Source organism: Bos mutus, chromosome 28 (genome assembly GCF_027580195.1).
Source record: "Bos mutus isolate GX-2022 chromosome 28, NWIPB_WYAK_1.1, whole genome shotgun sequence".
NCBI lineage: Eukaryota > Metazoa > Chordata > Mammalia > Artiodactyla > Bovidae > Bos > Bos mutus.
This window is the reverse complement of record NC_091644.1, coordinates 21,103,875-21,126,556: the sequence shown is the minus strand read 5'-3', so window position 1 is coordinate 21,126,556 and position 22,682 is coordinate 21,103,875. Positions and strand designations below refer to the sequence as shown.

Here is a 22,682-nt window from a genome sequence, read left to right as displayed (position 1 = left end):
AATACCACCTCAGGAGATAGACACTGATAATTTTTATTGAACATCACTGTGATATTTTTTCATCCTCTTAAGTGTGTTGCACAGACATAGAAGTTGGTATGTTACCCCAGAGGATCTTGGACCTTTGTAAACTATTTTTACCCAACAACGTGCTAAGGACCTCTTTCCAAATATGGGGAGCTTAGTTATGTTCATATAGATAACATGTAAAGACCATGAACTTCTACAGGGCCAATTATCTACATATATAAATAAATGATGGATATGTTCATTCTCATTCTGTTCAAATAGAATAAAATCTTAAGTTGCATGTATTTAGGTGTGTCTTATTATATTGATAAGCATCATCTATGCCTTGATTGCCTAAAATGGTTTCTCCAGGTTCTTCAATCTCTCTGGCTCCGCAAAGTAGCCAGATGCTCAGACTTGACTTGTGACTTGATAGTCGCTCAGCAGTGTCCAGCTCTTTCCAATCCCATGGGCTATAGTCCACCAGGCTCCTATGTTCATGGAATTCTCCAGGCAAGAATACTGGAGTGGGTTGCCATTCCCTTCTCCAGGGAAACTTTCCAACCCAGGGATTGAACCGAGTTCTCCCACGTTGCAGGCCGATTCTTTACCGTCGGCCACCAGGAAAGTTACTCAGAGGGATATAGAAAATGCTAGTGATATAGAAAGGAGAAACTTGAGATAATGTTTAGCATATCCATTTTGTCCACTGCATTTGTATATTTATTCTTAGTTAATGAACAATTTGTTCGATTATACCTATAATATATATGAAGACATAATTTTTATTCATTATATAAAAACTAAGGAATTTATAAGCCCTCCTCTTTGAATCTGTCTATATATTGAAACATCTTATTAGCTCTTGAGGACAGGGACTCTGCTTTATTAAGTTTTTATTCTCACATCTTAACAGAGATCATGGAATACAGTGGAAGTTTGATAGATCTGTTATCAAAATTACATAAATGAAATACAGACATGCTTTGCTCATCACTGTATCCCTGTGACTTAATACCTTATTCACAGTAGAAACTTAGTGAATGTTTGTTAGATAAACATGATGTGGAAATCTGGCTACTAGGAAGTACCACTAAAATCTAACATAAGAAGTTTTCCTTAGTCCCTAGAATTCAGGTAAATTCAGATTAGAGTAAGTATAATTCTGGAAGATATTTTACTGACTGCTAAAAAATAGCTCAGTTATACAGAGTTGGGTTGGGGAGGAGAAGAGAGAGAAGTTGTAACAAACAAATGAGACTTGGAGGAGAAAATAGCTCCTCTGAGGGGAGCCACATGCTCTGATACCCAAGGCAGCCGCATGAGGAAGCAGCCTAAAATTAGCAGGATGGGCAAGCCCACGGAGGGAAAGCCACAGCAGATTTCCCTGCACTCAACAAGTGAGGTGAAGGACCAGGAGCCCCAGTGGAACCCTCTTTAGCCTGTAGAGATCCACGAAAGTTTGTGCCAGGTAAGGTGCTTCTTCAGAACTCACTTTGGGAGGTAAAGCAAGTGATTTCTTAAGGGAATGGGCAGAAATTGAACGATTTAATATCACCTAGTAAAGAGATACCTCCAGGAATCTAACGATTAAGAGAGCGATAAACCTATTCTTGTATCCATCCTCATCCAAGCTGTTCATCTGAACCACCCCTTTTTACTTTGTTGAATTAGGGCTTTCTGGGGTATGTAGGTGCTGTTTTTTTTCTAACCTTGTTGCTGGTTTTTTTTTTTCCTTACCTCCTACCTTGTTGGAATAAAGGGAGGAGCCTGTCCTAGGAAATTTGTAAAACCAGGTGGAAGAACAATAAGGAAAGAGTATTCCCAAGTGACATTTAAAGACTGGATAAGAGCAGAGCCAAAAAGGAAAGATTAGAGATACCAAAATAGGACTCGGTGGGCAACAGTGTTCTTTGATCATAGGTGAAGTACAGAGTTGTTGAATTGGTCAAAGACAGACAACAGAATCCTGGAGGAGGCCAAGATTTTCTGTGTTGTTGTTTCACAAAGAACTAGATCAGTGATTTACTTTATGTCATGTAAATTATTCCCAATTATAGTATTTATCTATCACTCATCATATTTTCTGTAAGTTCCCATTTTCTGTGCTGGAATTCATTTTTACATTATCTATTTTTTTGAAGTTCAGTTCAGTCAGTTCAGTCGCTCAGTCGTGTCTGACTCTTTGCAACCCCATGAACCGCAGCACGCCAGCCCTCCCTGTCCATCACCAACTCCTGGAGTCCACCCAAACCCATGTCCATCGAGTTGGTGATGCCATCCAACGATCTCATCCTCTGTCGTCCCCTTCTCTTCCTGCCCTCAATCTTTCCCAGCATCAGGGTCTTTTCAAATGAGTCAGCTCTTTGCATCAGGTGGCCAAAGTATTGGAGTTTCAGCTTCAACATCAGTCCTTCCAATGAACGACCAGGACTGATCTGCTTTAGAATGGACTGGTTGGATCACCTTGCAGTCCAAGGGACTCTTACTACTCATTAATTGTAAAACCCTCCATTCTCTTAAGAGGGTATCTCAGGATTGATCTGAAGGGACAGCAGAAATGCAGAACTTTAAAAATAATTACAGCTATCTTGAGATATAATTCACATACCATACAATTCATCTATTTTAAGTATACAATTCAGTGGTTTTTACCATATCTACAGACTTGTACAACCATTTCCACAATCAATTTAGGATACTTTATCGTCTTCTCCAACAAAACCCATACTCAACAGCTGTCACCTCCTCTTTTCTTCCAACACTCCCCTTACCCACAACCCTAGGCAACCACAAATTTACTGTTTCTGCAGATTTGCCTATTCTGCATATTTCATATAAATGGGATCAGGCATAGTGGTCTTTTGTGAGCTATTTTGGGGGCAGCTGGGGAGCTCGGTGTATAGCAAGAGAGAAAAGAACCTCTTCTGTTTTAGTTCTCTAGTGATACCCTAAATGAATGTACTTCACTGTATCAGGCTATATCCAAGATTATTATTAAATAAAAATTGTCATTATTGAAAAGAATTTAATCATATAATAAATGAAAATAAGATGTCAGGTGAACGGTGCCTGGCAGATATTAGATTCTTGGTAAACAATCATATTTTTTCCTCTATCCTACTCCCGGTGTTAAACATTTACTCATATTATAAAACATATAGAGCAGATTTGAAGAAAACTTAGCAGACTACTTTGAACATACTAGTTACTCAATAAATACCTTTTAAAATAGGAAAGGCAGGTATAGTCAGGTATGTGTGCATTTTACAGCTGTGATATTATTTCATAAAGGCTATGGAAAATAGCTTTATTTGCTGGACTAGGAGGCACCAATTATAATTTCAAGTCTGAGCTGATATCAACTGCAATCTTAAATAACTGACTTACTTTCTTTGGTCCTCAATTTATCTACAACTCCAGCCCAAGAAAGATAGGCTGGATCATAGCTAAAATGCCGTCCCCATCGTTCGTATTGTGGAAATATCTTATGGCAGGATCTCCAAGATACACTTGCCTTTTGTGTATTTCATACTAAAGGTCACACATTGGATTATAGGACTCCTTCTTAGGGAGGTTCAGTTGGTTGACTATCATTAGATCTTGCTGCTTGTAATTACCTTGATGAAATCACCAGGTTCCATTGTCTGGTCCTCAGGTATCCAAGATCAGAAACTTAATTTGTTTTTCAGAAATTCTTATAGTGATCCAGTCCTTTTGCAAGGTTATTTACATTAACCAAACTCCCAAGTAATGCAGCATCCAAAATTCCAATTTGTTAATTTACAGTGAGAAAAATGACTTGAGAGCAAACTAAATGTCATATTTTCCTATTAACTTATTATTTAAAAGAAGTCTATTAAAAAAAAAAAAAAACGCAATTGAAATTAGAATGCTGTGGCATCCAAAATTCCAATTTGTTAATTTACAATGAGAAGATGACTTCAGAGCAAACTAAATGTCATATTCTTCTATCAACTTATTTAAAAGAAGTCTATTTAAAAAAATTCAATTGAAATTAGAATGCTGTTGCATGAGAATGCTGTTGCACCAAGGTAAGTAATTGATCATGGCACCTGGCAGTATTGTTTTGAGTTGCCAACACCACCATCAGGAGCAGAAAAGGCTCTCTTGGATGAACATTGCTGATTCTTTCCTCTTTGACTTCCCTTTCCTACTTGTCATTCCAATTATCTCTTCAGATATAGATGCAGATATAGATATGTGCTAGTCCTTTCAGCTGTGTCCAACTCTCTGGGATCCTATGGACTGTAGCCCACCAGGCTCCTCTGTCCATGGGATTCTCCAAGCAAGAATACTGGAGTGGGTTGCCATGCCCTCTTCCAGGGCATCTTCTGAGATATAGATATAAATATTTATATACACACATACATTTGATAGATAGGTAGGTAGGTAGATACTATCAGTTAGGCTACAGTCAAATTATACTTCTTTTTTCTACTGATGGCCTTGATGCTTTTGTGTGTGTGTGTGCCTTGTGGGCAATTTTTACAGTTTTTTTTCTTTTTGTAAATATCATACACCCTTATTAGAAGGTTTTTTTTTTTTTTTAAGTACAGCTAAGAAAAATATGAGAAAAAAATCTTCCACAGTTCTACCACCTAGTTATAACCAATTGACATTTTAGAATACTGTACTCCAGAATTAAAAAAAAAAAAAAAAAACCAGGGTCATATTACAAATACTATTTTGAAGACTATTTTGGGTTTTTTAAAATCTTATACAAATGTTATTGCTCTTTAAAAATGAGTATTTTAAAGAGGTATATACAAGTATGGGCTTCAAAGTCTCAGAACTGAACCAATTCTCTCTCATTGAACTAATTTTTTTTAAACTAGTTAAAATTTTACTCTTTAATTAAAAACCTCAAAGGGGAAAAAAGTCACAGTAGGACTTGGAAACCAATGCTTTCATCTTTGCTTGGGTTCACTGTATTTGCTCTTAAGTATTATTTTTGTTGTTCAGTAACTAAGGCATGTGCAACTCTTTGCAACTCCGTGGACTACAGCACGCCAGGCTTCCTGTCCTTCACTATCTCCCACAGTTGGCTCAAACTCATGACCATTAAGTTGGTGATGCCACCCAATCGTCTCATCCTCTGTTGCCCCCTTCTCCTCCTGCCCTCAATCTTTCCCAGCATCTGGGTCTTTTCCAATGAGTCGGCTCTTCACATCAGATGGCCAAAGTATTGGAGTTTCAGCAGTATTATAAAATGACTTAAACATCTTTACAAAACTACGCTATAGAAATATAGCCAGCAGTATTTTATCACAAATAAAATTTCCTTTGTGATATGTAAATTATGCTGCCCTAAAATAATCTTACTAAGTCCTGTTCATTAGAATTTACAAAGAAAACAAATGAAAGAAAAAAAACATAGGTGGTTGTAACTGTGTAAAGATGTAAGACATGAGACATGAAACTCAGTACATGCAAATAACTCTTTCTTGCCATAGTGTGCAGAAGTATCTTGGGCACTGGCATGGTTGGAGAACCAACCATAAGTCAGATTGCAGAATGGAGGCCCCCGCCTCACTTCTGACACACCAGCCATTTCACAACTCTACAAACTCAGAGTACCTAGAACAAGCTTAACATAGACCCTCAAGGCAGGAACCTTCTCAAATCTTACTTCCAAGACTAATCAGAAATGAACAATTTAAGGAATTTCCCCCCAAGCTTCCTTTAAGAACACAAAACAAGTTTGAATGTTCATAATAGGTTTCCCTATTAAGTAGTTTCCCTATTGAACTGTTAAATAATCAACTTCATAGGGACAGGAAGTAGAATGGTGGTTGCCAGGGTCTGGAGGTAAAGGGGGATGGGGAGTTATTATTTAATTAGTGCAAATTTTCAGTTTTGCAAAATGAAAAAAGTTCTGGAGATGATTCTGGAGATGGTGGTGATGGTTGCACAACATGAATGAACTTAATGCTACAGAACTGTGTCACGTGAGTGTATGTTCCTGGGTTCTTTGTCTCGTCACAACAAAGATTTGGAGCGACGGACATTAAAGCCCTTGGCGCGTCACAGCTCTCGGGTCTTGGACAAACCGTGCTACAGCTCTTAGGCAAATCAGTGTTACAGCTCCATTTTATTTAGAAGATAGCAGGAGAGAGAGAGTGAGAGAGAGAGAGAGAAAGAAAGAAAAGAGCACACGCACGCGGGAGAGAGTCTGTGAGATAGCGCTTTGGCTCCTCCTTTTATATGTTTTTTCCTCCACCTGGGCCTGCCCTATGCAAATTGGGTTTAGCCAGGAGTGCTGTTTGTTCTGCCTGAAGTCTTCACTCTGGTCTTCGGACCTTCCTTTGACCTTCCTTGTCTTTTAGCCACTGCCATTTTGGACTCCTTTTCCCTATTCTACCTACCTAACATTCCCCCCTCAAGAGATGGGAGGCCCAATTCTTTGGGAATAGGGGCGTCGAGGTCTTTCTGGCTACTTCCTGCTGAACTGAGACGGCGAGGGGTATTGGGCCTCCCCTTCTTGCTAGTCTCAATCCTCAGAGTCCTTATAGCGGTGTCCAAGGGTGTGTGATATTTTCCGTGGTCAGCTGTAGTTTTATATCTTTGTTGAACTGGCACTGCATGTTGTAGCTGGTTGACCCAGCTCTTCTTTTTCCATCCAAGACAAAGCTGCTTCCATCAGTGTACCAGATTTCCTCAGGATTGGTCAGAAGATCTTCCGACAATCCCTCTTGGGGTTTTGTCCAGTGGTCCAAGATTTCTAGACAAGAGTAAAAGGGGAGAGAGCCCTTGGAGGTAGGGAGGAGGGTGGCTGGGTTAAGAACCTCACAAGGGGATATAGTGAGGCCTGGATTTCCCATCAGCATTACTTGATATCTGAGGATTCTTTGATCAGACATCCATAAATGGCCTCTCCCATTTAGGAGTTGTTTTACTTGGTGGCTGGTAAAAAATAGTTAGTTTGCCCCCAAAGGAGAGTTTTAAAGCATCTTCTATCACGATTGCAATAGCTGCAAGATTTCGAAGACAGGGGGGCCAACCTCGGGTAGTTGGATCGAGCCTCTTAGATAAGTAAGCTACAGGCTGGGGCTTAGATCCCAACCTTTGAGTTAACACTTCCAAGGCTATTCCCTCCCTTTCATGGACATAAAGTTGGAATGCTTTTTCTGGGTCTGGCAACCTCAAGGCAGGTGCCTGAGTTAAGGCCTGTTTTAGTGTAGCCTCTGCCTTCTTTTGAGGAGCTCCCCACATCAGTGGGATTGAATCATTTCGTCCCTTTAAGCTTTCATATAAGGGCTGGGCAATTAGACCATAGTTGGGTATCCAGATTCTACAATAACCAGTTAGCCCCAGGAAAGCTCACAATTGTTTTCGAGTCGTGGGGGAGGGCAACTGGAGGATTCCTTGTACCCGATCAGAGGACAGCCTCCTGGACCCGTGTGTAATCTGAACTCTCAGGTAAGTGACCTTTGTCTCGACCATCTGTGCCTTAGCACGGGAGACTTTATATCCCCTTTCTGCCAAGAAGTTTAGAACCTGAATTGCATGTTGTTGGGCACTTTTCTCATCTGGAGAGCAGATTAGTAGGTCATCTACATATTGTAATATTTCCCCATTAGGTCCCAGGTCCAGATCTAGGAGGTCCTGGCTAAGGGCCTGTCCAAACAGGTGGGGGCTATCTCTGAACCCCTGAGGTAATACTGTCCAAGTCATCTGTTGGTGTTTTTCTCCTGGGGCTTCCCACTCAAAGGCAGAAAGGTATTGGGATTCTTTAGCCAGTGGTATGCAAAAAAAATGCATCTTTGAGATCCAAGACTAAACCGCTTGACATTGGGTGGGATTTCTCCCAAGATTACATAGGGATTGGGTACTGTGGGATGGAGGGGGACTACAGCTTCATTTATGATCTGGAGATGTTGAACCAGTCGCCAGGTTCCGTCTTTTTTCTTTACTGAAAAGATTGGGGTGTTACATGGCGAACTGGTGGGGATCAATAGCCCACAAGCAAGGAATTTATTTATTAAAGGCTGTAGTCCCTCCCGAGCCTCTCTTTTGAGAGGATATTGTTTCCGATTAGGAAACCGAGTGGGATCTTGGAGGACAATGATGACTGGTTCAGCTTGGTGGGCTCGTCCAGGAATCCCCTGGTCCCACACCTCGGGGTTAATTTTGTCTGCCCATAGTTTTTGGTCCCTCTCTATTGAAGGTGTAATGGGTTCTTCAGTAGTAACCAGGAGCTGTAGAGCTCTAGGGGCTGAAAAACTTCCCATCACAAGGGTGGTCCCCAGTTTAGTGAGTACATATCTTCCCAATAAGGGGGTAGGACACTCAGGGACCACCAGAAACTGGTGGGAAAATATTTGTCCATCCCAGCAACAAAGAAGTGCTTGGGTGAATCTTTTAGTAATTGCTTTTCCTGTAGCACCCAAAATGGTACAGGTTTGGTAGGAGAAGACTCCGGAGTAGGAGGTCAAGACAGAGTAGGTAGCCCCTGTGTCAACCAAGAAATTCTCGGACCTACCTGCCACATCCAGTTGCACCCTTGGCTCCAGCCCTGTGATGGTCATCTGTGACAGGCGGGCTGGCTGGAGCGGGACGCTTCAGTCCTCTTGAACCATCAAGAGGGTAGGCTTGGCGCTTGACCTTGAGGCTCTTGGGTCCCTAGGGCAGAGTGCTGCCCAATGTCCCAGTTGATGGCATTCGTGGCAAGGAATTCTAGGAGACTTGTCACGGTTTGGACACTCTTTGGACCAATGCCCCGCCTGTTCCCCGCCTCACTTCTGACACACCAGCCAGTTCACAACTCTACAAACTCAGAATACCTAGAACAAGCTTAACATAGACCCTCAAGGCAGGAACCTTCTCAAATCTTACTTCCAAGACTAATCAGAAATGAACAATTTAAGGAATTTCCCCCCAAGCTTCCTTTAAGAACACAAAACAAGTTTGAATGTTCATAATAGGTTTCCCTATTAAATAGTTTCCCTATTGAACTGTTAAATAATCAACTTCATAAGGACAGGAAGTAGAATGGTGGTTGCCAGGGTCTGGAGGTAAAGGGGGATGGGGAGTTATTATTTAATTAGTGCAAAGTTTCAGTTTTGCAAAATGAAAAAAAGTTCTGGAGATGGTTCTGGAGATGGTGGTGATGGTTGCACAACATGAATGAACTTAATGCTACAGAACTGTATGGTCATTGCAATTAAAAATAAATAATATTTTTGAAAAAGAATAGGAACCTGGAGATCAAAGTTCAAAATAAATTTTTGATTAAGACCTTTTCTCACAATGTCAAAATAGAATAGAATTATGCTAAGACAGGTCATTTATTGGTATGAAGTTGATCCACAGATGGGTAAAAGATGATATATACAAATCAACTAATATTTCTAGTAATTCTTAAATCATATTATCCTATGTATGTGGACACAGTTCACTAAAACTTAAAGATAAATACAATAAATAGTGATCTATTCAAATAAAAACACAATATTCAGGTTGTTTTTTGGTTTGTTTTTTTTTTTTAGTTATTGACATGCTATGTAACTCTAGCTAGTTAATTATTCTTTATGTCAGCTTCCTCACATATAAAATGTGAGTATTAAAGCAGATCTACTGACAGGACTCTGATGAGAAATAGCTAATAAAAATAATAAAACACTTTTCAAATGTAGTGTTAGTAGAAAAGATCATTTAAATAAAAGTATTAAAAACATCATTGCTCTTTGTATTTGACATCTACCCCAGTTCATCATCCTTATCATTAGCAGCATAATGGAGAAGGAAATGGCAACCCTCTCCAGTGTTCTTGCCTGGGAATCCCAGGGACGGGGGAGCCTGGTGGGCTGCCACCTATGGGATCGCACAGAGTCGGACACGACTGAAGCGACTTAAAAAAAAAAAGTCTTCTTTATTTTATTTCATGTGGTGTTTATATACATTCAAAATTAGTCTATTAGACTATTCAGGATCATGGGAATACTAAAATGTCCCTCACTTCCCTAGATTTCTCCTCTCTAAATCACTTGACCTTAACAATAGTTTTGTCAACTTAAAGTTTTATACTAATCTTATGCTAATATCCTTTCCTAGATCTGATAAAAAATAAAATATTTACCAATAAATTCAATTATTTCCTGTCATAAAGCACATACCACAGAGTGGATATACTGCTCTGATATTTGTCACCACTCTACTTATCTGGCTAAAGAAGGCTTGTTTGATACCTGGGTTGTCAGATCAAATTATAATTTAAACCCTTTAGCTATGTTTAGCCCCTTGGCAGTAGCTGAGTTGAGAATTTAGAATTCAGAAGCAAATGGTTCAGGAGCACAGTAACTAGATGGAAAGCATTTACCTCCATGTCATCGGTTTAAACCTGAACTTGGTTGATCACTATTGGTGTCCTATACAAGATGTAAGTGATCTGATTTGAATCTCTAAATGAATAACACCCATGTTCAAAAAAAAGCTCATCACTCTTGGCACTAATTGGCATTCTTGTTGTTCAGCGTCAGGACAGAAGCCAAGGACTGAATCAGTCTGGAAACCTGAACTGTGGCTGTGTCTGAGTCATCAGTCTCGGTGGCCCATTCAGCCTTTGGCCTTTCCTTAGAGTTCACAGCTCAGCCCAATTGTGTACACTTCACTCCCTGTGACTTCACAAGCCAGATTAAAAGATGTTTACTTAAAATACATCTTTTTATGATAAGAATGGTAATAATGATAGCTGACATTTACTAGCCACTTGCTAGAAGCCAGGTATTCTTCTAAGAGTCTTTACCTAACTCTCACAGCAATCCCATGAGATTAGTACTATTATATCCCTCATTTTTAGAGATAAGGAAACTGAGGCACAAAGAACTTAAATAACTTGCCTACGGCTTCTCAGATAATAAGTGGAGGTAGAATCTAGCTCTAAATACAATCTCTCTGCCTAATTATAGCATTTATTTGACTTCTTTTAACATCTTACCATACCACTGATCAAAGTTTAAACATTCTATGTTCAAATCAAACAGGGCACATATCAATGTCTCAGTTTAAAAACTGCTCACTTTTCTGTGCTAGTTATTTTTATTCTTTGTTTCTGAAAAGAGGCAATGGATCGCTCTTAAATTTGATTCACATGCATTCCTTATTCTGATTTTAAGATACTTGAAGACCTTGATTTGGACTTTCCTGGCAGTCCAGTAGTTAAGATTCCTCACTTCCAAGGCAGGGGGCACGGATTGGATCCCTGGTTGGGGAATTAATATATCCCACATGTTGTGAGATGCAACCAAGAAAAAAATAAAAAGGACCTGGATTTTACAATGTTTTAATGTTCACCTATTTTTTGTTGTTATTGTTTGAGCGAAACATTACCTGAACTTGGAAGCATCCTCTGACCTTAATGTTTCTAAATTAATAGAGAGAATTAAGTCAAATAAAAGCCTATCTACTACTCCATCCCAATATAAACATAGTGAATGATCACCAAATAGGCAATCCAGCTGCCTCTTTTTGTTAACATAGTAATTGAGTTCTTCCACCTACTCTTCATGCAAAATTAAAAAGCAGATAAGAATTTTTTTTTTTAATCTGAGGCTCCATTTCATGAGACTTCGCATAGTAGCTAGGAAGGAACATTTAAGTATACTGAGATAAATGAACTTAAAAATAAAGTTCATGAGCAATTTGATTATTTTAATGAATAAAAGAAATTAATCTGGTTCTCACAGAAAGTTTTAAGACAGTAAAATATTGTTTGCCATAATCACCAGCTAAAAATAGAAAAGAATCACTTTTTATGCTTCTTTCAGTCACCATCCATACTCAGTTATTACAAGCATGTTCGAAGACTCATTTAACACATATTTATTGCTCTCAGTTTTGCTAAAAGATAAACTTTGGGGTATTTCCCCCCCAAAAGCTCTTGTTAAACTAAATTAATAATGTAAACTTAGCGATCTGGGTTTTACTGCAGATTTACATCTACATGCCCATTCTAATCGGAGAAGGCAATGGCACCACACTCCAGTACTCTTGCCTGGAAAATCCCATGGATGGAGGAGACTGGTGGGCTTCAGTCCATGGGGTCTCGAAAAGTCGGACACGACTGAGCAACTTCACTTTCACTTTTCACTTTCATGCGTTGGAGAAGGAAATGGCAACCCACTCCAGTGTTCTTGCCTGGAGAATCCCAGGGACGGGGGAGCCTGGTGGGCTGCTGTCTATGGGGTCGCACAGAGTCCGACACGACTGAAGCAACTTAGCAGCAGCAGCAGCAGCAGCAGCCCATTCTAGTGTTTCATTTTCCAATTCTAGTGTTTCATTTTCCAATATACAAAATAATCATAATAAAGACGAACTTCACAAAAAGTGGTGTTGTTTTATGTAGTTATTAGAACATAATAACCAAAGCATGATTGTAAATAACTTCAAAAAGATAAAATGGTAGCTAAACATCTCCTTAAGATACAGTCTCTTGTGCCTAATTTCACTATGTCTAGTAATTTGCAGATAGAGATGTACCAAGAGAATTGTTTATTTATGGTTACTTCGATTTCTTTTCTTTTTGTAAAATTTTTGGTTGCACTGGGTCTTCATTGCTATGTGCAAGCTTTCTCTAGTTGCAGAGAGTAGGGGTTTCTCATTGTGGCGGCTTCTCTTGTTGCGGAGCACAGGCTCTAGGCACTCAGGCTCAGTAGTTGTGGCTCACAGGCACGTGGGATCTTCCTAGACCAGGAATCAAAACCAAGTCATCTGCGTTGGCAGGTGGATTCTTATCCACTGTACCATCAAGGAAGTGCTCAATGTATTTCTCTGACCAGGGTGGCACTAGTGGTAAAGAACCCGCCTGCCAATGCAGGAGACTTAAGAGACACTAGTTCGATCCCTAGTTGGGGAAGATCCCCTGGAGAAGGAAATGGCAACCCACTCCAGTATCCTTGCCTGGAGAATCCCATGGACAGAAGAGCCTGGCAGGCTACAGTCCATAGGGTCACAAAGAGCTGGACATGACTGAAGGACTTAGCACACAGAGACTTAGGTGTGAATCACAGCTCTGAGGGGCCTTGAGTAAATTTTTACTCCAATCTTCGGCTTGCTGCTGCTGCTAAGTCGCTTCAGTCGTGTCCGACTCTGTGCGACCCCATAGACGGCAGCCCACCAGGCTCCCCCGTCCCTGGGATTCTCCAGGCAAGAACACTGGAGTGGGTTGTCATTGCCTTCTCCAATGCATGAAACTGAAAAGGGAAAGTGAAGTCGCTCAGTCGTGTCTGACTCAGCGACCCCATGGACTTCAGCCTACCAGGTTCCTCTGCCCATGGGATTTTCCAGGCAAGAGTACTGGAGTGGGGTGCCATTGCCTTCTCCAGATCTTCGTTTTCCTCCTCTATAAAAAGAGGATGATGATATAGAACACCTTGGACAATCTCAAAGTATACCTCTTGAGACTTTTTCAGATCCTTGAATTTGCAAAACCCACAGTAGTGTACAATTTTTTCAGTTTCATTCTCCATAAAATGGAGATAATGATTCATACTTCCTGGGTTGTTGCATTCAGTTCAGTCACTCAGTCGCGTCCAACTCTTTGCGACCCCATAAATTGCAGCACGCCAGGCCTCCCTGTCCATCACCATCTCCCGAAGTTCATTCAAACTCACGTCCATCGAGTTGGTGATGCCATCCAGCCATCTCATCCTCTGTCATCCCCTTCTCCTCCTGCCCCCAATCCCTCCCAGCATCAGAGTCTTTTCCAATGAGTCAACTCTCGCATGAGGTGGCCAAAGGACTGGAGTTTCAGCTTTAGCATCATTCCTTCCAAAGAAATCCCAGGGCTGATCTCCTTTAGAATAGGTTGTTGCATTAAATTATGTATTAAATATGAATGATTAAGCTTTTGTGTGGTCACTGGGCTGGGTCAGCTAGAATCACTCAGAAAGCTGAGTAATCCATTCTGGTTTATCTGCATTTTAATAAGTCTAATTTGCAGTCAGTCACAAATAGTTGAAATCTTGATCTATGTTAGAGAATAAATGTGTGTTTTAAATGTGTTGTACTCTATATCACAGGCAACTCAGTCTGTGACTTGAGCTGGAATCTCAAAAAACAGGGCATAAGAATGGACAAAATTGCCTCTTATCTATGAGTAGTAGGGTTTTAAAGTTCAAAACAGAAAGGAGAAGTCTACAGAAGCAGAAAAGAGTTTGATTCTAAAGGACTGGACAGAAAGTAAAGACCTGATGTAAAACAAAGGTTGTTCCAAGGTGGGCAGGAAAAATAGTGGTAAGCCAGTTCAGGAGGATGCAAAAGTATGACAGTGCCTCTTATGGCGCACCTATAGAAGAACTCTAGGGCAAGGTGGGAGTTGTCAACAGCCCCAATCCTTTTCCAAAAGCAAAAGTCGCCCATATCAATTAGCTCAGGAATGTGAGCATCCACTAAGCCAAATCACATATAGTTCCTTACTCAATGACTGGTACACAAAGAGCATCCAAATATTTTTAGCTCCTTTTCTCATTTGAATTGATGCTTAATAATATTTCTGTGTTAAACTAATGTAATTGTTTTTGACAACCAAATCAGTTAATGTTGCTGAGAGTTTGGTCATTCAATCTTTTCTGGCATACAATAAACATTCATTAAATATTTATTGAATTGTGTAAATAATTTAGGACAACTCAACAATTAATACATTATTTTTATAGCATGCTATAGACAAATATTTTTTAAGTGACTATTTTGTGCCATGCCTTGAGATTGAAATTGTGTGGCCTACATAAAAATTTTTTATGGCTTCAATTCTCAAGGGCTGGTCTAGTTAAATAAATAAAGCATAAATGCATAAATGAAAACTCAGTATAATTCAGCAATATAAGAAATGTTATAATCACTAGTTGTTTAATTACATAATATTTGGAAGGAAAGATAAGAAAGAAGGAAAGAAGAAAAGATAAAGGCAAGAAGGAAAGATAAACCAAGGAAATATTCCTGAAATTTTTGGAGACAAGGATTTGTGTAGAAGAGTGGCAGATCAGACCAGAAAGACTATTAATATTTTACAGGATCAAGATGATCACATTTCTGATTATACTAAGATATTTCTTATTCCAAGTTGAAATTTACAGAATACTGTCTGGCCAGTGGGCTGACTACAAAAAGATTTACTCCCAGCTCAGTTTACTCTGGGGTAAATTTTTGTGTTTAATTCCCCTTTGACATTATATATTTGTTTATTCCTTTTATTGACATTATCACCCACATTTTTTTTTTTTTTTTACTGTACCATGTGGCTTACAGGATCTTAGTTACTTGACCAGGGATCAAATCCAGGCCCATGGCTATGAAAGTGCCAAGTCCTAACCACTAGATCACCAGGGACTTCCCTCACCCATATTTTTAATTAAAGTTTATTGTCTGGGTTAGAAGATGAAAGAAGAGGATTTCAAGGATATTAATGGGAGACCTCTTGATTAGACTAGGTTTTAACTAATCCATTCTCAGCTTGGAATGAAAAACAATTGGGTGAAGAGGCAAAATAAAAAAGGTTTTCCAGGTCTTCCTCTATTAAAGTACACTGCCTTTATTTGATAGGAAGTTTGTTAACACAAGACACACCAAATGAGTAAGTCCATTTATGCAAATAAAAACGTGAACTTGAATAGGGATATAAAATACAAATTCATTTTGATAGACTTCATGTAATCAGATAACTTCTCAGAAATGTGTATTAGTCCTTGCTATTTTAGTCAACCAATTTTATTGAGTCGTCTTTGTGAACAGTCCAAGTCTTAGTCATATGCTATTTTTCTGTTCTCTTCTAGATTCTGTTAAATAAACACCAAGTCCCTAAAATCAAAGTGATAACTTTAATAATCCTTTTCCATCGATACATATGAAAACAATAGCAAGTTTCCTTCTTTGGGTGATTTCTGATTTTTTAACTAGCCTGTATAATTACTCTTCATTAGAAGGCAATGGAGGCCAATGAAAAAAGAATACATTTAAAACTAAGAGGCCTAGGTTTGAGTTCAACCAGCTGCGTAGCTCACCGGTTGGGTAACTTTGGTAAAGCTAAACTCCTTTAAGTATTAGTTTCCTCATGGGTGTCCCTGGTGGCTCAGACAGTAAAGAATCTGCCTGCAATGTGGGAGGATTAGATCCCTGGGTCAGGAAGATCCCCTGGAGAAGGGAATGGCTACACACTCCAGTACTCCTGCCTGGAGAATTCCATGGACAGAGGAGCCCGGCGGACTATAGTCCATGGGGTCACAAAGAGTCAGACACGACTGAGCTCGACTAACGACACACTTCCTTCTTATAACATGCAAATAACAATACCTTTTCAGGGTTGTTGTGAATGTTGAATTAAGAGATAAAGGCTGCTCCTGTCAGAGTACACTAGGATGAAAAGTTCATTCCCATTTCCTTTCCTTCAGGTAACTAGTGTTAGTGCAATTATTCAGGTCATGCATAAGAACAGTGAACTCTGGTTTCAGCTTTCTGAGATGTCCAAACTGCCCAAAAATAGAATCTTGAGTGGAATCCCCCAGAGCCTAGCACACTGGCATTTAAGATATTCTATGATACTGTTACAAAGAGAAAATATTTCAACTGTTATTTTTCTACCCTTAATTTGTAAAAAAAAAATTACCGACCCATGTTGATGTGCTGAGAAACAACACAAAGCATTTAAACTTACCTTCAAAAGAACAAAGCTTTTAAATTGTCTGAGCAAAATGATTATCGTAAATAGAAAAAAATTAGGTCTGTCAAAGCATTCAGACTGACTTCCAATGTCCTATCTTTCAGCATTAATGCCTCATGTTTTGGTCTATGTATCAATTCATGTTCTCAGCTAAAATATTGCAGACAGAATGTTTCTGAAAGCATTTGCTCTTTTTTCTTTCTGTTTTTTTCTCTTTTTGCTTGTTTGTTTAGTCATACAAAAGAATTTAGCATTGGTTTCTGTTAGAAAAATTATAAACAAAACTCTATGTGTTTCCTTAAGGAAGAGTAGGTCTTATGCTCACTTTTACCCTTTAAAAAAATGTTTGCAAGTACCACAGAAATGTGAACTTTTAAATATGTGCAGTAGTTAAGAGCACAGTTAGTCTTAGGTTGAATCCTGGCTCAGTCACTCACCCCTTGTGTGACCCTAAGCAAGTTTTTAACTTCTTTCTAAGCCCCAGGTTCTTAAACATAAAATGAGAATTCTAATAGTACCTACTTCAGAGATTGTTGAAGGAATATGTAAAATAAAGCGCAATATCCAAAAGCAACTATACTTTAATAAAAATTAATTTTTAAAAAGCACAATGTCCATAAAGAGCATAGTGCCTAGCATAGTGCCTAGCAAACAGTTAAGGAATGTTAACTTAATTCTACTGAAATGATAAGCTTCTATGTGCATTGATATAAGCATTACATCAATGTAGGGACCAGTAGGAATCAATTGTAGACCTCAGGATTACATGCCTGATACTAATTGTCTTGGATTTCTTAAATAACTTAATGTTAGTCATAGATCCTCTTTTTAAAATAAAAAAAACCCTAGGAACAGATTTTCTTCATGGAAATAATACTTCCTTAAAAGTATAAATGTTGATAAGTTCTCCATATCAAAAGCATGAGTAAAGGAAGACTTACTGTGCTTTCATGGAAACCATATAGTAAGGCTTTAAACTACCCCCACATTGGGCACACATTTAAGTATTACAATAATTGATTATTTCCCCATATTTACTTTAATTAAACTGTCAACCATACTTTCAGTTTTGAATCAAGTAAAGATGTTTACACATGTCACATGCATCCTGCTCATGGATATTTTGTGCATTCCTTACATTCTGTTCTTTTAAATGTTATCATTATTATCCTATTCATCTAAGAAGAAATCAAGAAAGTGTATTTCCTTAGTCATCTTAGTCATTATCCACCCCCACCCTCAATCCAGGCTAAGAACACCGTGCAGACTGAGTTATTAAAGTCGATCCGAAAGAGCAATCTGTTCTAAATGACTGTCCCAAGATCTGCCACGGAACCCTGTAAATACTCTTCATTACTCTGGCAGGGCAGTATCACATTTCCTTCATGCTACTTTTGTGGCTGACTCAAGTTAGGCAGTGAGATTTGGGCTTTGGATGATCCTGGTTGATTGATATAGGAATGGTCCTTCTCCTGGGACAGGTAATCAAATTTACTTTTCAGGATAGTAAGTATTCTGTTTATAGTTTTTTTAAATGCTTTTAGTTTGTAAAACTAGAAAGGTTTTGAACTTACAGCTTTTTAAATTCTTTTTTTAGTTTTAGTTTTAAGCAAATGTTTTCAGTACTATTGAGACGAAAAAGACATTTCTTAGGATTTAACTGTAGCTCTCAATTACATTGTATCATGTTTGTATAAGACCCTCTATAATCTACCATACATACATTGTTTTGGATGGTCAAGAACTTATCTCTATTGTGTTTTTCTCATTAGCAAAGATTAGAAAGTAATGTATGTCTCTGTTCTTTAAAAATAAGATATAGACGGTTGTTGTCATTTCATCTGATACACACCTCAATATAAGTCTATGAACTTTAAGCAAAACTCATTGAAAGTTTGGAATATGTGAGAAATTTCTTTTAAAGGATAAAAATCTATAGCAATTTGGAAAAATAGCAAACACAAAAATTTTATATGAATCTGCTAGCACAGATTCTTACACACTTATTCTCCAAGTGAAGACTTCCTCTATCATAGATCTTCCAGATTCTTGGACATTCCTGTGGATCACCCCAATGTGAGTAAATTGTTTCTATAACTGAGTGACTGAATTCAGAAAACAGCTGAAGGCAAGCACAGGATCATGTTCAAACCACAATAAACACATGTGTTAGATGGGCCACTCAACTTTGTGGGTAAGGCTTAAGACATGTAACCTTGTATTTACCTGACACTTATGAATTTTGTTTTTAACTGTATTGGATTTAGATATATTTTTTTAAGCTTTAAGAATTATTCTTTGTCCCAGTAAACTCTGTTAAAATCTCAACTAGTAGGTTTGTGGTGTAATATAAGATGATATGCAAGTTATATTATATTACTTGCGAGCAGAAACCAATTTTTAAAAACTAGAATCTAGAATACAAGGTTCATGGATTGTATGCAAGGTATAATATAAAGTATTTATATGCATCTTTTTCCCCCAAAGAGCTCAAAAAAATTTTACAGTATCTGTATTCGAAATGTTACAGTAAAAATGAGAGGAGAAATATTAGTGTTATTCAGAAATTCTTTGTCTCTTTTTTTTGTAACTTTTTTTAAAAATGGATTTTACTTCTTCCTATTAATTCCTAATTTCACTGCCCAACCAACTCTATTTTATCTTTCAGTATGGGTCTCCTCCCACCTCAGTGTTCCATATACCTGGGTAAAAGGTAGGATATCAGGCTTATAATGGAACAGTTTGCAAGGAAGTCGAAATGTATTCACTTGCAGTGTGTGTGAACATTTCCCTTTGGAAGATCAAACTGTAGCACATCTATGTGCTAAATGAAACAGAGGTTCTATTTTTCCCTGTCCCTACTCAAGACTTAGTAGTCCTTATACTGATTATGCCTCAAGATCTGAATGGGATAAATGGGGAGAAAATCCTCTTTAAATAAAAAGAAATATTTGGGGCATCTACATAAATAGAAAATGCAGAAATACAATTAAGTAGGTTAATTTCAGAACAGGACTAGGTAAGAGAGCAAACAACCCTGTATATTGACGATTTAGATTAATGCAGTAATGAAAATAATCTATCCACATAACTCAGTTCTTCTTGTGCCTTCTTCCCTCCTCAGTAACTGTTCTTTTGACCTGGATTATTTTAAAGTTTTTCTCAATACTCTTTTTTATTCTGTCCATGTAATTTCAAGGTTCTTTAACAAAAGGTGTAGTGAAGCTTCTGATTTGATCATAGTAAACAAATTTTAAGTCTATTCAATATATTATAGAGTCTCAAGGTGACTGAAAAAGGTAAAAAAAGAAAAACCAAAATCTCTTAGTAAATACCATGAGGTCAAGAATCGGTATATTTTCCATGGACAGAGGAGCCTGGGAGGCTACAGTCCATGGGGTCGCAAAGAGTCGGACACAACTGAGCACTGCTTTATACCCAGTACCTGGTACCTAGTAGGTAGTAGGTAGTAGGTACCAGGTACTAGGTATATCATTAATTAGATAAATATTTGCTGAATGAATGAACAGGAAGAAATTCTGCAAGTAGTTGGTGATTTAAGAAAAGTAGGTTTAAACCAATGTATTTTATGCTACCCAAATCTAAGAATGACCTTTTTAAGAAACAGTTAATTGCATTTATCTGAATTTTCAAGACCCAGGCTTCCACAGAGATTGAAATAATGGGGCTAAATTTTTTTTCCAAATTCATATTCTGAACAAGTACGAAATCCTATCAAAGAGCCTATCCTTGACAAAGTGGGTTTTTCAGCAGATGTTGGTTTGGTTAAGGATTCTTTTTCTCGTTCAGTAATACTTGTGAAAGAAGAAATCGGGCATAGACCTTTTCAAAATAATATACAAAAAAAATGATTCCAGGATAGTAACAAATGAACAGAAGTTGTAATATATTACATTATACAGTAATTTAGACTTTTAAACAGTACCTGATTATCTTTTTTTTCTGAAAAAGTTTGTTCAAACTAATTTGTTACCAGGTTTATTCTCAGACTGATGGCTTTTTCCTCTCCATTTTTTCTGTGATCTCTAGCTACCAACTTTTAATGTTAGTTATCGTCTGCTTTTGCTAAGCTTTTGGACAAACAACAAAAAAAGATCTCTCAGCTTTAAGATGTTAGAGCTCACCTTCATGCTGGCTTTTCACAGCCAAATTTCCTAAAATGGATCAGTGATTAAATGAGAGTAAATTTCCCATGAATTAAGATTAATTCTCATAAAAATTAAGAATTTTGAAATATTTCAAAAATAATGCCGTTTTCTTTGAATGTGCTATCATGAATCCAGTATTAATTCTAAACATAAATCAATAAACAACTTGGGCCTCTAAGCTGTAAGTGAAATCCTATAGGTGGGAAAACTGACTGACCCCCACCGCCCATAGGTGCTGTCCTGCCGTGGAATCCCTTTGCTCAGTGTTCTCCTATCCAATCAGGTGGAATGTTTCACAGGCACATGGTTTATACAGCTCAAAATAACTTGGGACCTGTGAGCTGACAAATGCTCTGGCTCCGGTGGTGACAGGTTGTCCAGCTTCTAACAGCCATCTTCACTGAAACTAAGGTTAACTCCTCACTCTCTATGGACGGCTACTCTCTATTTCCAAGGGCGTGAAGAATTTTCTTTTTCTCCTGGGCTTTCATCTAAGCATTCTCCTTGGATAATTATCATCACAGTGGAGTGCCTGGGTTGGACATCCTCATCTGGGTCAACTGAAAAAAGAAAGGTAATATCCAGATTTAAGTTCTCGAGTGTGTTTTGATAACAAGAAACTGACAATGGGAAAGGGGGGATTTCGGAGACCTAATTTCTGTTGTGTGGAATGAAACCGAGGCTAACTTCCTAATTATGTATGATGGGACACAAAATTACATGAAAAATAAAGTTTTCTACATGGTCAGATTTTACAGGGGGGTTGATGAGACCCTCAGAGATCACAGCCTACTCAGGTCCTAAGGGAAAATATCTCAACAGAGGAAGTCATGACATGTGTGTATCATTGGCATTTTCCATACATTCTTTTATTAAAATAATGGTGTTTATATGGAGAATATGTGTGCAATGCCTATTTCCTTTTTAATGGAAATCAAACCTAAAATAATATGACTCCATAGTTAAAGACTTTCATTTAACATTTTTTTATCATGTAAAAGGATATGCTTGCTATATTTAGTGCTGGGAGATCTGCTCCCTGGATTAATGTACACAACAGCTGCAGAAAGTCTTGCTCAAAGGACATTGCTCTTTCTTTCTCTCCTTTCTCTCTCTCTCTCTCTCCCTCCCTCCCTCCCTTTTCAGCTGCAGCAGAAAGACGCTTGACAGTCAGTGGCAAGTGTTTGGCCTGGTACATTGCACTATTAGCAGTAATTAGATGCACAACTTGAATTATTTTTTTAATGATCATATAAGCAAAGAAAAAGAGAACATGAGTAAATCTGTATTTCCATTTCCCAAAAGTGAACATTACAGTAAGAGTGCTAAGAAATTTTACTATCTTATCAACAGATTTTTTCTTTTACTCATACTTGTTAAAGATACTAGCATCAATCTATTTGATAGAAATAAAACAGATAACCAGTTTCCTTTCTCAAAAAATTATGATTCAACTACTTTCATACTGGTAATGATAAAATGAATTCTACAAGGTCTAAATTAAAAATTTGTTATAACTTTTCAGCCTCTCCTTAATAATAACTCTTAACTTCACATAAAATACATATAATCCTTTTCTACAAAACTAGAATATCCAGACTTAAAGCTATAATAAACATATTTTTAAACAAAAATTAATATAAGCTATCTGATACACAATTTGACAATATGTAAACTATTTCAAATCAAGACCATCTCATGAAATCTGAAATATATGCACACTAACTTTGTCAGGAGACAAAATTATAAACATTACAGAATCTTATAATAATGGACTATGAAACAAACAGTTGGACATTATCCAAATTCTGGAGGTTTGTCTCTAT

The 22,682-nt window shown here is 38.0% G+C and overlaps 1 protein-coding gene across 4 annotated transcripts in view; it reads left to right on the top strand.

Moving 5' to 3' along the window:
- The first annotated feature begins 1,359 nt into the window (after positions 1-1,359).
- The window catches only part of MYPN (myopalladin), a 114,723-nt gene continuing 93,400 nt past the window's right edge, over positions 1,360-22,682 (top strand). The window contains exons 1-2 of one of the 4 annotated variants that reach the window (XM_070364518.1): positions 18,133-18,193; positions 18,724-18,763. In XM_070364518.1, the coding sequence (XP_070220619.1) occupies positions 18,148-18,193; positions 18,724-18,763 (86 nt within the window). In that variant the 5' untranslated portion in view covers positions 18,133-18,147. Of the gene's footprint in view, positions 1,481-18,035; positions 18,194-18,723; positions 18,764-21,119; positions 21,431-22,682 lie in introns of those variants that run through there. The other 3 variants (XM_070364520.1, XM_070364519.1, XM_005907324.2) reach the window with 3 other exon arrangements.